Consider the following 17,629-nt stretch of genomic DNA (forward strand, 5'->3'; position numbering starts at 1 on the left):
TGAGTCTTATTTTTATAAATATTTTTATATTTATATAGTTTTAAATGTTATGATTATTTATTTGTGTTGTTCCAAATGTCTGAAAAAAATGTGTTTGTGCAGGGGGGGGCGCTGAAGGGGGGTTCGCCCAGGGAGCAATACAAGCTAGAACCGCCACTGCATACAACGTACGTAGCTGGCATTCAACAACAGAATTGACCATGTATGCTTGGATGGGAAGAAAGCGTTCAATTTGTATCGCCCTTGGCCCTATGATTTGCGATAGTTATGAGGGTACCGTTTGTTTACGTAGTCGCGGGCATCAGTTTGGCAGAGAGCGAGCGCAGTACACATTCATTAACTGGTAAACACAATGGATAGGACAATATTATAATCCAATCAAGCTGTAGGAAATCTAGATGTTCCAAAAATCTGTGAAACAATGGTACTTCCGCTTCCGGCATTGGGATTGTGTCACGTCACGTGAGCCACATCCATAGTTCCTGATTTTGTCCTTGGCATGTGGAGAGGACAATGTCTTTTACCAAAAAACCTGGTGGGAAGGCATTAGATATTTTGCAGAATTTGCCTCGTATTACATTAGCAAACCTGCGACCGGAACCGGGGACAAAGAAAGCTGTAAGTATGCGTTTATTAGCTAACCAAAAGTTGCTGAAAAGCTAGCAAGCTAGCTATCATGGCTAGAATAGCCAGAGAGGAAGAGGAAAAGAGAGGGCCCAACTCGGCGTAAAATCTGTCTCCCTCCAACAGGTGGCGTTTTTTCGTCCACCAAGCAGTTCTTGCTGTCGAATTTGGTCAACAACAAAAAATAATGGCTTATTTGCTACTTGAGGTTTATTTGATCAAATAGATGTTTCCTAATGCTTGAGTTGTTACGAGTGTACTGGTATAAATAGGAGATGTGACATCCCTGCAACTTTGAGAAAAAAACACTTTACATCGGAGTTGTCTCGAGATGGCTATGCATGTTCATGTCATAGCATCTTTATTTGTATTATTATTTTTAAATCATTTTTTATTATTATTACATTTCAAATGACAATACAGTAACAACAAAAACATAGAATATCACTACACGTATATTTGCTCTGAAGAAACATAAAATAACTTTAAAGTAAAAATAAGAAAAATCACTACACATCAATTGAGTTTCAAAAGTTAAAGTACCTAAAATAAAATAAGGTCAACGGTTACAAATGTACAAACCTATGATAGAGTTGTAAGAATAGTGGTGTTTTTTTTTGTTATTGACTAATTCTAGAGATTTTACTAAATATTGGATTTGAAGTAGAAATATATTGCATTTGGGGACAGATTTAAAATATTTGTTTGTGTGTATATAAAATTTACCAGAGAGAATGAAGAAATACGTTTTGTTTTCATTTGAATAGATGGGTCTTATTAATAAAATAAAACATGTAAATCCTTAACTCTTAAATACTTAAAATAACTTCACAGAGTCACACATAAAAAATGTGTATAATAGTTTCCCCTTCTTTATCACAGAAAAGTCATATGTCCTCTAAGTCAGTGGTCCTCAACTGGTTTTGCTTGGGGACCCAAATTTGACAATGACAATTGAGTCGCGACCCAATATTATGGACTGTTGATGATTACATTTTGTAATGTTGTATTGCAGCTGCCTTCTTGGGCAGGCTTTACTTGCAAAATAGACTGTCTCACTGTCTACTATTATGGTATTAAAAAAGTCATTAAAATATATTTCAAAATCATTTAAATGTAACCTTTATTTAACTAGGCAAGTCAGTTAAGAACAAATTTTTATTTACAATGACGGCCTACCCCGGCCAAACCTGGACCACGCTGGGCCAATTGTGCGCCGCCCTATGGGACTCCCAATCACAGCCGGATGTGATGCAGCCTGGATTAACTGAGAAGACATGTATTATCAGTTCAAGAGAATAAGCCATTTAATTAGCCGACCAGTTCACCTGTGGGGTGTAATAAATGATCAGACTCAGAACATGACATCAAAACCAGCCCAATAATGTTAATGAACAGTAACACATACCAGTGCTTAAAATAGAAAAAACAGCAATCATTAGGAATTCTTAATCATCAATTACCATGTGAATAGTTTCATAACTTTGAAAAGTTTTTTTTTTAAAGGTGTACGTTTTTAACCAGTTCAATAAAATGTAATATAAATGTCAGAATTAATGAACAATAAAAATTAACATAGTGAACAATAACTCATTAACCTATTTATTTATTGTGTGTGTGTGTGTGTGTGTGTGTGTGTGGCCTATTAGTGGGAAAGCTGGGGGTTTCTTCAGATTGCTAAGTTTATTGAAGTCTGGGGTGATGGTTGACAGGTCAACTCGGAGGTCGTGCTGGCTGTCCAGTCTGTTTCTGCTTTTAGTTTTCAGCACGGCCAGAGCAGAGAAGCCACTTTCACACAGATAGGCAGTGCTGAACGGTAGCATGCTTCACTACAGGCGAGACCAGGATACTCTCCCATTACTCTGCACCAGAACTGTGGCTGTGTCCGCGATCAAATGACAGCTCCACCAGCAGATCCTTTTCGTTGCTTGGCAATGTGACGCTTCCCATCTCCACTCGAAAGGGGGTCCGGTGTCCAGTCGTCTAGTCTCCTGTTCTCCACCGGGAAGTAGTTGCTCTCCTCCGGGAATTAGTCGCAAAACTTTCCCTGCAGCTTGACAAGATGCTGTTTAAGGTTTTTTTTCAGTGTATCACAATGTGCTATGTTGATCAGATTCTGAATCTCAAAATCAGCATTGGGAAACATGTCAATCCTCCTGTTAGAAACTTGCCCAAACTGCAAATCCATGTTGCCCCTTTGTTCAAATCGATTGTGCCCCCTCCCTCCCTTGCATTGACACATTGAGCGAATTCAAATGATCAAAAATATCTGCCAGGTAGGCAACCTGCGTGAGCCATTCCTCTCAATCGAAATATTCAAAGCTCATAAAAGCGACCCAACACATTACCCCTGGAAAGCCAGCGGACCTCTGCATGATAAAGCACCTGTTGGCGCTCGCTCCCCATATCCCTGCAGAAGGCCTGGAAACACCTGCTTTTCGTCAAACTCTTTTTGATATAGTTGACACACTTGATCACATTCTGGAGAGGGGCGTGGAGCTCAGGCACGATGTCCTTCGCTGCCAATGCCTCCCTGTGTAGGAAGCAGTGGTTCCACATCGCACTCGGTGCTCTCTCCAGGATCCGCTGTAATACTTCGGGGGCTTTCCCATCATGGCAGCTTCCCCATCAGTGGTCACACCGATGCACCCACCCCAGGCAAGTCCCACGGAGCCCAGGTACATATCCATTGTGTTAAAGACAGCCTCTGCGGTGGTGGTGGGCAAATCAGCATTAAAAAGGACCCGCTCCTCGAAGTTATTATCCCAGACGTGTTTGACATCGACCATTAGAATTGCATGGTTAGCCACATCTGTGGATTCATCAAGCTGCAGTGCATAATGGACGTTTGCACTCTGATGTCTGGTGCGTTATGTCCTCAGACATGTGCTGGATTCTCCTCATGGTGTCATTGGATAGGGGTATGGTTTTAAGTTTGTTGGCGGCTGACTCTCCCACGATTTTAGTGCACATGTCAATGCAGCAGGTTGCACTTAGCAATACGCTGGGCCACAAGGTATGATGTGCGAAGTGCCTTTTCTTGTACCGTGCATACGTTGTTAAATTAATCTTGTAACATACAGTGTATTCTGAAAGTCTTCAGACCCCTTGACTTTTTCCACATTTTGTTACCTTACAGCCTTATTCCCCTCATCAATCTACAAACAATACCCCATAATGACAAAGCAAAACAGATTTTTTGAAATTTTTGCAAATGTATTAAAAAATAAAAACGGATCACATTTACGTAAGTATTCAGATCCTTTACTCAGTACTTTGTTGAAGCACCTTTGGCTGTCAAGTCTTCTTGGGTATGACACTACAAGCTTGGCACACCTGTATTTGGGGAGATTCTCCCATTCTTCTCTGCAGATCCTCTCAAGCTTTGTCAGTTTGGATGAGGACCATCGCTGCACAGCTATTTTCAGGTCTCCAGAGATGTTCAATCGGTTTCAAGTCCGGGAAGCCCCGAAGCCACTCCTGCGTTATCTTGGCTGTGTGCTTAGGGTCGTTGTCCTGCTGGAAGGTGGACATTCGCCCCAGTCTGAGGTCCTGAGCGCTCTGGAGCAGGTTTTCCTCAAGGATCTCTCTGTACTTTGCTCCGTTCATTTTTCTCTCAAACCTGACTAGTCTCCCAGTCCCTGCCGCTGAAAAACATCCCCGCAGCATGATGCTGCCACCACCGTGCTTCACCGTAGGGATGGTGCCAGGTTTCCTCCAGACGTGACACTTGGCATTCAGGCCAAAGAGTTCCGTCTTGGTTTCATCAGACCAGAGAATCTTGTCTGGCAAACTCCAAGTGCGCTGTTATGTGCTTTTTACTGAGGAGTGGCGTCCATCTGGACACTACCATAAAGGCCTGATTGGTGGAGTGCTGCAGAGATGTTTGGCCTTCTGGAATGTTTTCCCATTTCCACAGAAGAACTCTGGAGCTCTGTCAGATTGACCATCGGGTTCTTGGTGGTTCCAAACTTCTTCCATTAAAGAATTAAGGAGGCCACTGTGTTCTTGGGGAGCTTCAATCCTGCAGAAATGTTTTGGTACCCTTCCCCATATCTGTGCCTCGACACAATCCTGCCTCGGAGCTCTACGGACAATTCCTTCAACCTCATGGCTTGGTTTTTGCTCTGAAATTACTGTTGACTGTGTGACCTTATATAGACAGGTGCGTGCTTTTCCAAATAATGTCCAATCAATTGAATTTACCACAGGTGGACTCCCAATGAAGTTGTAGAAACATCTCAAGGAGGATCAATGGAAACAGGATGCACCTGAGCTCAATTTCAAGTCTCATAGCAAAGAGTCTGAATACTTATTTAAATAAGGTCATTTAGTTTTTTTTATGGATTTGCAAAAATGTCTAAACTTGGTTTCGCTTTGTCATTATGGAGTATTGTGTGTAGATTGATGAGGGGGAAAAAATATTGAATCAATTGTAGAATAGGGCTGTAACATAACAAAAGTTGGAAAAAGGGAAGGGGTCTGAATGCGCTGTAAGTTGTGCATCTATCTTGACATGTTCATACTAAACACAAATTACATTTCATTAAGTCCTGAAGGTATTGCCTTCCATATAGAATGAAATTATTTGATGTATTTGGAAGTTGTATGTTTCTAAGAACTTTCTATTAGAGAGAATAATTCCTTTTTTATCAAATAAATCAAGCACAAATATAATATTTCTTTCAAACCACTTGGGGAAGAACAAATACTTTGTTTTTAACAACAGTATCTTTGTTGTTCCACAAAAGTGCCTTGTGTGGGGAGAAGTTGTGGACATAACTTATTTTCCAGGCTGAAAGGACTTTTTCATGAAACTTGGACAGTTTGATGGGTAATTTTGCTGGAGAATAGTTGCATTTCCACAAAAATGTAAGACCACCCAATTTCATAAAAATATGACAGGGAATGAAGTACCATATAAATTCAGAGCTAAGCATACATATTTTTATCCAGTTTACTTTAAAGATATTGTTGATATCAATCAAATCTAGTACTTCGAGCCCACCATCAGCTCTTTGGTTTGATATTACAGACTTCTTAAGTTTGCATTGTTTGTTTTTCCATATAAAGTCTAGGAAAGTTTTGTTCATATCCTTGCTGGTTTGATCCACTACAAATAGGGAATGCGCATGGTAGACAAAACTTGACAGACCCTCTGCTTTGGACAATAAAAACCTTCCAATAATAGAGAGGTCACGCTGGGGCCAGTTATTAAAGATGGATTTTGTTTTCTTTCATCTCTGAGAGAAATTGAGATGTTGATGGACAATATGTTTTTTTTGCTATGTGCAGCCCTAAATATTTCACATTATCTTTCACTGGAATATTCTCAACAGATTGGTAATTTGACTTATGTATGGATAATATTTCGCATTTATTTAAATTAAGTTCCAGACCAGAAGCAGAAGAGAATGATTTGATAATATTAAGTGCAGTAGTAACTTGATCTTTGTCTTTTAGAAATAGCTATATCGTCTGCTAATTGAGATATTTACATGTATTTTCCAGATATTGAAATACCTTTTAATTCAGGGTTGTTTAAAATGCTAATAGATAGTAATTCTACAACTAAAAGGAATAAGAAAGCTGAAATAGGGCAACCCTGGCGTACACTACGGTGAATATTAAATATTTTAGATGTGTTACGATTAATCATAATAGAACTTTTCATATCTTTATAAAATATATTAATAACAGAGACAAAGCTAGTTCCGAAACCAATAGTGTACAACGAATGTATTAGGAATTTGTGTTAAATTGTATCAAATGCTTACAAAAGTCAAGGAATAGAATAATAGCCTCTGATTCAACTGAATCAGCGTAATCAATCAAGTCTAAAACTAACCTAATGTTATAGCTGATGTGGTGACCTTTCATGAAACCATTTTGGGTTTCATTAACAAGGTGGTGTTTTTTTAAAGTCTATCAGCATATGCCAAAGTTATGAATTTATAATCTGTATTTAATAATGTAATAGGTCTCCAATTATCTATGAAAAGGGGATCTTTATCAGGTTTTGGTATTAACCTCTCTCGGGTATGTGGGACGAAATCGTCAACAGCCAGTGGAATCGAGTGGCGCGATATTCAAAAGCCTTAAAAATGCTATTACTTCAATTTCTCAAACATATGACTATTTTACACCATTTTAAAGACAAGACTCTCGTTAATCTAACCACATTGTCCGATTTCAAAAAGGCTTTACAACGAAAGCAAAACATTAGATTATGTCAGGAGAGTACCCAGCCAGAAATAATCACACACCCATTTTTCAAGCTAGCATATAATGTCACAAAAACCAAAACCACAGCTAAATGCAGCACTAACCTTTGATGACCTTCATCAGATGACACTCCTAGGACATTATGTTATACAATACATGCATGTTTTGTTCAATCAAGTTCATATTTATATCAAAAACCAGCTTTTTACATTAGCATGTGACGTTCAGAACTAGCAAACATACCGAAAACTTCTGGTGAATTTACTAAATTACTAATGATAAACGTTCACAAAAAACATAACAATTATTTTAAGAATTATAGATACAGAACTCCTTTTTGCAATCGCGGTGTCAGATTTTAAAATAGCTTTTCGGCAAAAGCACATTTTGCAATATTCTGAGTAGATAGCTCGCCATCACGGGCTAGGTAATTTGACACCGACCAAGTTTGGCATTCACTAAACTCAGAATTACTATAAGAAAAATTGGATTACCTTTGCTGTTCTTCGTCAGAATGCACTCCCAGGACTTCTACTTCATCCACAAATGTTGTTTTGGTTCAAAATAATCCATAGTTATGTTCAAATATCCTCTGTTTTGTCCGTGCGTTCAGGTCCCTATCCGAACGGTGACGCGCGGACGCATGTCGTGACAAAAAAATTCAAAATATTCCATTACCGTACTTCGAAGCATGTCAAACGCTGTTTAAAATCTATTTTTATGCGATTTTTCTCGTAAAATAGTGATAATATTCCGACCGGGAGACGTTGTTTTTGTTCAAAGACTGAAAGAAGAAAATGGACTCTTCACGTGCACTCGCGCACCCGTGTCATTGTTCTCAGATCGACCACTATCTAAATGCGCTACTGTTTTTCAGCCAGGGACTGCAGAGTCATCATTCCCCGTTCTGGCGCCTTCTGAGAGCCTATGGGAGCCTTAGAAAATGTCACGTTACAGCAGAGATCGTCTGTTTTCGATAAAGAGGCTATAGAAGGCCAAGAAATGGTCAGAGAGGGCACTTCCTGTATAGAATCTTCTCAGGTTTTGGCCTGCCATATGAGTTCTGTTATACTCACATTCAAACAGTTTTAGAAACTTTAGGGCGTTTTCTATCCAAATCAAACAATTATATGCATATTCTAGTTTCTGGGCAGGAGTAATAACCAGATTAAATCGGGTATGTTTTTTATCCGGACGTGAAAATACTGCCCCCTACCCAAGAGAGGTTAAGGAAATAACCCCTTGTTTCATGGTGCTAATCATCTCACCCGTAGCTAGGCATTCTTGGAACATGTTGAATACTGGTCCCTCTAAATGTTCCCAAAAGTGTAAATAGAATTCCACAGAAAGATCATCTGTTCCAGGTGCTTTGCCCTTCTTCATAGATTTAAGAGCATCTCTAATCTCAACAATAGAAAACTCCTCTTCACATATGGACTTGAACTCTTCAGAAATAATTGGAACGTGACCATGGATGTGTGTCATAAAATGTTCACATTCAATCCCATTAATTTGATTTATACAGATTTTCATAGAAAGATTACACAAAGCTCGAGATGATCGTAGGGTCTTTACTAGAGGTCGGCTGATTATGATTTTTCAACGCCGATACCGATTTATTGGAGGATCAAAAAAAGCCGATACCAATTAATCAGCCGATTTTTATATATATATATTTGTAATAATGACAATTACAACAATACTGAATGAACACTTATTTTAACTTAATATAATACATCAATAAAATCAATTTAGTCTCAAATAAATAATGAAACATGATCAATTTGGTTTAAATAATGCAAAAACAAAGTGTTGGAGAAGAAAGTAAAAGTGCAATATGTGCCATGTAAAAAAAGCTAACATTTAAGTTCCTTGCTCAGAACACGAGAACATATGAAAGGTGGCGGTTCCTTTTAACATGAGTCTTCAATATTCCCAGGTAAGAAGTTTTAGGTTGTTATTATAGTACTATTTCTCTCTATACCATTTGTATTTCATATACCTTTGACTATTGGATGTTCTAAATGGTACTTTAGTATTGCCAGCCTAATCTTGGGAGTTGATAGGCTTGAAGTCATAAACAGCGCAATGCTTGAAGCACAGCGAAGAGCTGCTGGCAAATGCACAAAAGTGAGGTTTGAATGAATGCTTACGAGCCTGCTGCTGCTTACCACCGATCAGTCAGACTGCCCTATCAAATCATAGACTTAATTATAATATAATCAGAAATACGAGCCGTAGGTCATTAATATGGTCAAATCCGGAGACTATCATTTAGGGAAAAAAAACATTTATTCTTTCAGTGAAACACGGAACCGTCCCGTACTTTATCTAACGGGTAGCATCCATAAGTCTAAATATTCCTGTTACATTGCACAACCTTCAATGTTATGTCATAATTACGTAAAATTCTGGCAAATTAGTTTGCAACGAGCCAGGTGGCCCAAACTGTTGCATACACCCTGACTGCGTGCAATGAACCCAAGAGAAGTGACACAATTTCCCTAGTTTAATATTGCCTGCTAGCCTGGATTTCTTGTAGCTAAATATGCAGGTTTAAAAAAATATTCTTCTGTGTATTGATTTTAAGAAGGCATTGATGTTTATGGTTAGGTACATTTGTGCAACGATTGTGCTTTTTTCACAAATGCGCTTTTGTTAAATCATTCCCCGTTTGGCGAAGTTGGCTGTCTTTGTTAGGAAGAAATGGTCTTCACACAGTTCGCAACGAGCCAGGCAGCCCAAACTGCTCCATATACCCTGACTCTGTTGCACAGAACGCAAGAGATGTGACACAAATTCCCTAGTTAAAATAAATTTATGTTAGCAGGCAATATTAACTAAATATGCAGGTTTAAAAATATATACTTGTGTATTGATTTTAAGAAAGGCGTTGATGTTTATGGTTAGGTACGCATTGGTGCAACGACAGTGCTTTTTTCGCGAATGCGCTTGTTAAATCATCCGTTTGGCGAAGTAGGCTGTGATTCAATGATAAATTAACAGGCACTGCATCGATTATATGCAACGCAGGACAAGCTAGATAAACTAGTAAAATCCTCAACCATGTGTAGTTAAGATTGATTGTTTTTTATAAGATACGTTTAATGCTAGCTAGCACCTTACCTTGGCTCCTTGCTGCACTCGCATAACAGGTAGTCAGCCTGCCAGGCAGTCTCCTCGTGGAGTGCAATGTAATCGGCCATGATCGGTGTCCAAAAATGCCGATTACCGATTATGATAGCTTGAAATCGGCCCTAATTAATTGGCCATTCCGATTAATCGGTCGAGCTCTAGTCTTTACACAAGGTATTGTCAATATTTACGGCAGAAAGAGATTTGCTCTTATAGTTCCTTTTTTCAAGAGCAAATAAATAGCTTGTGTTTTTCTCACCCTCCTCAACCCATTTTGCTCTAGATCTAATAAACGGCCCTTTAGCTAAATCCATGTACATTTGATCTAGTTCTACTCCAGAGATTTGAATACAGAGACATTGTATTCAAATCTCATTCTTCCTCTGCTGAAAGGGTATCCTTCTTTCAAAAATGTTTGCTTCTTTAGTTCCTTACTGCGTGTAATGGCGATAGATCTCACTTTGAATTTAAATATTTCCCACTTCCAAGCTTTGATTCTAAATCATTTGAATTAAACAAATCTATGATCAAGTTCTTTATGTTCTTGTTGAGGACTGGATCATTTAGGAGTGAATTATTACGTTTCCAGTATTCTCGAATGCCACTGGATTTTTCAGAACATTCTAACTTCAATAAAATAATCGTATGATCAGTCAAAGGAGCATGTTTATGACTTACTTATTGTACATACTGTAAAAGTGGGGGATAAATGAGAAACAGATAAATTCTGGATCTGACCATCATTGACCTATTACACCAGGTGTATTTGTTTAAGCTTGTATTAAAGAAACGCCATGTATCAACCACTGTCAGTTTACTGCAAAATGGGGTGATAATGTCACTATTCTGAGATCTCAGAACTATTCTAGGTGGAAATCTATCTAAAGAGTTATCAGGTGTTTCATTGAAGTCTCCAGCTATTATAAGCCATGCATTTGTATACTTGTTTTGCAGCTCAGTAAGCCTATCAGCAAGATCCAAAAAATAAAGTCTTATTTGTGGTGTGAGAATTGTACCCATTCACATTGCATATAATAAAACAAGCATTATCTTGTACCCATGTCCCATCTTTGGACACACCAAACTCTGAAGTATCACCTGTAAACTTATGAAGCAACATCATAGTACCAGCTGAGTGGTTAGACCCGTGACTCTAATAAACAGTATTTCCCCATTGTAATTTCCAAAAGCTAGAATCTGAATCGCAGGAGTGAGTGTCCTGGAGTAGAATTAAATCTGCATTACAGTATTTACAAAATAAAAACGGTGCTTTTCTTTTAGTTATGTTTTGTAAACCCCTGGCATTTCGAGATACAAGGAGGTCAAGTGAATGTCATGAAAGTACTGAATGTTTTGAAAACACTGCTCGGGAAAATAGCTACATTGACTTGGAAGTTGATGGCGTCCTATTCTTTCTAAATCAAATGATAACGTTAAGAGTTAGCTAAATTACTCTTGAGTAATAAGTCGATTTGTGATTTTTACGTTCACCCCGATTTATATCACCAGGTTTGTAAATGTGAATACGGGTTCATCATATTGATCACAACCTCCTCGGTTTAGGGTAGTCCAGTTCTTTCTTTAAGCTCAGGTTTCCTTACTAGCTACCTAGCTTACTGGTTCCACTAGTTAACCAGATATTCATATCACTACACTGTATTTGTTTTTTTATTTAAATTACATTTTGTCAGGTTAGATAACGTTTTGAATTCAATGCACTAAATATGTCATAGCATCTCTCACCCTTGAATACCAGCTGTTGACGTCATCGAATATAAAAACATATTACAATAATGAGATGTATCCACCGATCCTCCGAAACACGACCCTGCCAAGCCGCACTACTTCTTGACACACTGCTCGCTTAACCCGGAAGCCAGCCACACCAATATGTCAGAGGACAACTGGAGACCGAAGTCAGCTTGTAGGTGTCCTGCCCGCCACAAGCAGTCGCTAGAGTGCGATGGGACAAGGAAATCCTGGCTGGCCAAACCCTCCCCTAACCCGGACAATGCTGGGAAATTTGTGCGCCGCCTCATGGATCTCCCGCTCACGGCTGGCTATGACACAGCTTGCAATCGAACCTGGGGCTGTAGTGATGCCTCAAGCACTGCGATGCAGTGCCTTAGACCGCTGCATCTCTCGGGAGGCCCCATTATGGGGTATTGTGTGTAGATTGATGAGGGAAACAACTATTTAATACATTTTAGTGTAAGGCTGTAACGTAACAAAGTGTTGAAAAAGTGAAGGGGTCTGAATACTTTCCGAATGCACTGTACATTTCAATCACATTAAAATAAATGTTATGTTCATTCAAATGACTTCTATTATACTGTTTGTAGATTTTGGCTAAATATATGTAATGATGTATAACATGTGCGCAATGATGTGCCAAATCTTAATTTAGTGCATTAATATAGGGTAAGCATTTAGAATAACCCGCCTCAATTTTTCCAGCCATTGGTCGTAATATCACTCTAGAAACTGATCCGTCGTCAATATTGTGGAGTAAGTATAATGCTAAGGAAAGATTTGAATAGTGAAAGCTGATCCGAGAGCAGCACTGCTTTTCATTTGATCCTACCGGTAGCAACACATGGTCTAACTACACACTTAGCAAACGTTCTCTCCATGTGCTTGTTTGGGGAAAACACTTGCATCGTTATTTAAGAGACAACTCTTTATCTGGTACAATCATTGTAATGCTTAAGTTACATCACAACTGGGAAGCATGGCCCTGGTACCGCCAAATAATGGACATAAAAAATCTTTGGTAAAATCACATTATCTGGCATACAATCTGTAGCAAATTCATTGCAAGAATTCATTGTGACAATGACAAATAATTAACTTTTGATTACTATGTAATATGTCAATTGTTACACATGTAATATATTATGAAACCTTAATAGTGAAGAAAGAATAGCACAAACACTGATGATGTGATTCATATTCTGTCTCATCTATCATTTTGTAGGAGAAGAAGCGCGGCAGAGGCCAACATGGAGGAAACAGAAGTGGCCGGGGTCACAAAGGGGAGAGGCAGCGAGGCAACCGACCTCGCCTGGGGTTCGAGGGGGGTCAGACTCCCTTCTATCTAGCCATCCCCAAATACGGCTACAATGAGGGACACAGGTTAATATATTGTTGTCCCATGTGCATTGTTGAACACGCCATGTTCTGTCGGTCATACTATCAAACGGTCATAACGTTACAACACCGAGATGCAGTCTGAGAAGCAACAAAGTAAGGCTTTATAGCTTTTCATACTGTATCTCTGTACTGTAGTTGTTATTGCCTTGATGTCAATCACATTTTCTATACGTTATAGCCCTTTGTTTAGGGACAGATTATGGTCACAAATTTGTGCTTTTCTTCCTAGTCGGCGGGCTCAGTACCAGCCACTGACCCTGAACAGGCTGCAGTATCTGATTGACCTGGGCCGGATTGACCCCACTCAGCCCATTGACCTGACACAGCTGGTCAACGGCAGGGGAGTGACCATCCAGCCCCAGAAGAGAGACTATGGTGTTCAGCTTGTTGGCGAGGTATTTACATTGGCTACATTTACACCTATGAGCTGTCATGACTGTGTCTCCGCTTGATTTGGGGGTGAATTCATTGTTACGGAAGCTTGGGGATGAAGCACGATCCCAGCAAGGCAGTTGATTACTTATGTTTATGTAAAGCAAGGAAGATCTGTTTTTTAGTGGACATATCTTTTGCCAGTAAGGGGCAGTATTTAGCTAATTAGATTGTAGTGTGATTATGCTAGACCAGAGGCAGTTTTTTTTCTGTTCTGTAGGTTTGTTCTGTATTGATTGAAAATGTATTTTCTCTATTCTTGCATCCAATTGTGTGTGTTATCAGGGTGCTGGTATCTTTGCAGCAAAAGTCAACATAGAAGTTCAGATGGCGTCTGAGGAGGCCATTGCTGCCATTGAGAGAAACGGAGGGATCGTCACTACAGGTTTCTATGACCCCAGAAGTCTCGGTGAGTAGTAGTGATGGTAAGGTCGCAGTGGGTAACACTTTACAATAAGGATCCATTTGTAAAGTGTTTATAAAGGGGTTAAAATTATGTTAAGTTATTTAATAATTTGAAAATGTATTAAACTATTAATAAATGGTTATCGCATTGGTCAAAATAGTGTAATAACTGGTCAGTGTTTGCCAAATAGTGAGACAATATTTACCTCCAGTTATTAACCATTTACAAATGCTTATAAGATGAACCCTTATGCAACCTTATTGTCAATAGTTACATAGTTGAACAATAGTTATTTTCTCACTTTTGGGTGTGATGCATTGGTGCTCTGTCCCAGGAACAGAAGAGCTTTGTTTTCATGATGTGTCTTGGCCCACATTTGAAACCCTGATGCCCTGGCCAAATTTACATCCAGGACATAACTAAATTATTCCCCCTTACCAGATTATATCAACACACACTTACCACTTCTCTGTGATAGTCCAAGTATGGTGAAGGCTCTGGTGTGAAATGGTAACCCTAATACCTTTGGTTGGTAAAACAGTGGAGGTATCCTCTACAACGTTGAATGTTTTGGTCTTCATAACCACCATTCATTGGCTGAACATGTTTAACAAAGTGTTAAATCTTCTCTCATGTATGTGGTGATGAGTATCCAATACTGTCCTATAAGGATGTCTAAGCACTGAGTGAACTCTCAAATCTATAAATGATTTACCCACATGTATAACTGCTAAAAGTATACCTTATTTTAAGTAATAGATCTATGAACATTTATAACTGCTCAAATGATACCTTATTTTAAAGTGGCAATCCACTGACCATTAACAAATTAGTTACCAATATTTATAACTGCTGAAAAGATTCCTTTAAACGTCCAATATGCAGAAATCGCTCTGCCATTTCCTCGTTGCCTAATTTCAGTTTTGTGACAAAACAAGCAGTCATTGTGTAGACAATCATTGAACCATCTAAACCACTTTTCCCATAACCCAGAATATTGTATTTTTAGCTGGTGTACAAAACTGAAGGTAAAAACAAAACTTAAAAACAGGAAGCATAGAAATAGCACACACAGAACAGATCTACCACTTATTAGACTTGCTTTCAATGAAAATGACAGATCTAGAACCTTTAAAGAAAATGGAACCCTACTGACCATTTATTAATGAGCTAGGCCTACCAATATTTATAGCTTCAAAAAAATATACCTTAAAGGAAAGTGGAAACCTTCTGGCCAGGGGGTGTCTTTTTCCAGCTAGCCAGCAAACGTGATCTACTTATTTAGTTAGCTATATCATGCCAAAGATTATCTTGTGTTAAATCGTCTAGCAGAATGTCTATATTCAAAAATACATTTGAGGTTTTATCTACTGCTAGCTAGTGGGCTAGCTAACGTTTCCTAGCTATGTAGGCAGGACAGATGTGCTAGCAAACATTAGCTAGCTGAGCAGCATGCTAAATCATCCAGGAGAACGTCTGTATTCAAAACTGAAAGAAAATGCATAGAGAATTTACCCATTCTCCGCTGTCAACATTTGTATCTTGTGAACAACATTTATATTGCGCAATCTCTTTGGTCTTCGCACATTTCTCATAGCCACGTCCATCATGATTCTTCACGACGCACTGTCACATGATGTCAGTGCCAACACAACATTTTGTGCACCTTCCAGGTCGTCTTTATTTTAAGCGCGTTTCACAGATCTCCCAAAGTTGGGGAAGTTTTTCAGAAACCAGCAAACTGCACCAATAATGTGGCTTGTGATCTTGAGATGAAGCCTTCATTCCTGGAATAAATAAGTGTACCAATTGTATTTTTCTATTTAAAGTGCGGGGGGGCTGCCTTAATTGACAGTGGGTTAACTGCTTTGTTCAGGGGCAGAACAACAGATTTTTACCTTGTCAGCTCTGGGATTCAATCCAGCAACCTTTCGGTTACTGGCCCAACGCTCTAACCATTAGGCTACCCCAAAATATATTTGCGTCATCAGGGTTTCAAACATGGGGCGAGACACATCATTGGGGTTTAGGGGAAAATATATTTTTAAGAAAAAAAAACATTTTAGATATATTGACAAAAAAATATATATGGGGGGGTTGGAAATGATGCTGACAATTACATTGATGGAAGCTACAATCTATCTGCAATATTAAAGCTGATCTACCCCCCCCCCAAAAAAAAGACACATCATTGGAGTTGACCATTGGGTCTGAAAAACAATAATTTCTATTCCTGGGAAAGAACAAGAATGCATCATACCCAAAAGTGAGAAAAAAACTATTGTTTAACTTTGCAACCGTTGAAAATAAGGTTGCATGATTATGCAACGCATTTGTAAGTGCATTTATAAATGGTTAATAGCTGGAGGTATTTTGTTTTGTTATAACCTATTAATGATTTATAATGCATTTACGTAATAATAAGTCCTTTTTATAAACCCTTTACAAATAGAACCTTATTGTAAAGTGTTACTCCATAGAAACACATTAAGCCAAAACTTGAATCATCTTGCTATGACGCCACTTACATTTTACACTTGGAAGGGTAGTAACTCTCTGCTTTGTTCTGTCTGTAGCGGTCCTGTGTAAGCCTGTGCCGTTCTTCTTAAGTGGACAGCCCATTCCAAAAAGAATGTTGCCTGGGGAGGACATGGTCCCGTACTACACAGATGCTGCCAACCGTGGATACCTGGCAGACCCAGAGAAGATTCAAAAAGCACGGATAGCCTTGGCCCAGAAGTATGGCTACGTTTTACCGGACATTTCCAAAGACGAGTTGTTCCACATGCTGTTTATGAGGAAGGACCCCAGACAGATCTTCTTTGGCCTCTCGCCAGGCTGGGTGGTCAACATGGCAGAGAAAAAGATTCTGAAACCGACTGACGACAAACTACTCCAATATTACAATTCTTAAAAATGATTAAAATTAACATGCTCTGTTTATGTACATAAATGTCATGATGGGTGATTTAAAATAAACGTCTCTTAGCACAACTTGCCAACAGATTCAGCTTTTTCAACACAACTGATGTACTGTGTATACTGTATTAAATGTATTTAATTTAATGCCATGGTTCTCTCATTCGTCTTAGGGGCGTTTCAGCCAAAATCTGAAAATAATGTATTTCTATTGTACATCCCTGTAAGAAAGGCACCATGCTTTATGATCAATGCTTATAGTGAATGGAGGAGTAAATGGAGGTTAGGTAACGCACACTACTTGACCAAAAGTATGTGGACGACTGCTCGTCGAACATCTCATTCCAAAATCATGGGCATTAATATGGAGTTGGTCCCCCCTTTGCTACTATAACAGCCTCCTCTCTTCTGAGAAGGCTTTCCACTAGATGTTGGAACATAGCTGTGGGGGCTTGCTTCTATTCAGCCACGAGGGTTAGTGAGGTCGGGCACTGATGTTGGGTGATTAGGCCTGGCTTGCAATCGGCGTTCCAATTCATTCCAAAGTTGTTTGATGGGGTTGAGGTCAGGGCTCTGCAGGCCAGTGAAGTTGTTCCACACCGATCTTGACAAACCATTTCTTATATGGACCTTGCTTTGTGCACGGGGGCATTGTCATGTTGAAACAGGAAAGGTCCTTCCCCAAACTGTTACCACAAAGTTGGAAGCACAGAATTGTCTAGAATGTCATTGTAT

General features: G+C 39.1%; 1 protein-coding gene across 1 annotated transcript; it reads left to right on the top strand.

Moving 5' to 3' along the window:
- Window positions 1-443: 443 nt before the first annotated feature.
- On the top strand, window positions 444-17,039 carry LOC115154636 (39S ribosomal protein L15, mitochondrial-like). Its single transcript, XM_029701082.1, has 5 exons — window positions 444-618; window positions 12,962-13,119; window positions 13,367-13,532; window positions 13,855-13,978; window positions 16,552-17,039. Exons 1-5 carry the CDS (start codon window positions 514-516, stop codon window positions 16,887-16,889), a joined length of 891 nt encoding a protein of 296 aa, XP_029556942.1. The 5' UTR covers window positions 444-513; the 3' UTR covers window positions 16,890-17,039.
- The last annotated feature ends 590 nt before the right edge of the window (window positions 17,040-17,629 follow it).

Source organism: Salmo trutta, chromosome 2, assembly GCF_901001165.1.
Source record: "Salmo trutta chromosome 2, fSalTru1.1, whole genome shotgun sequence".
NCBI lineage: Eukaryota > Metazoa > Chordata > Actinopteri > Salmoniformes > Salmonidae > Salmo > Salmo trutta.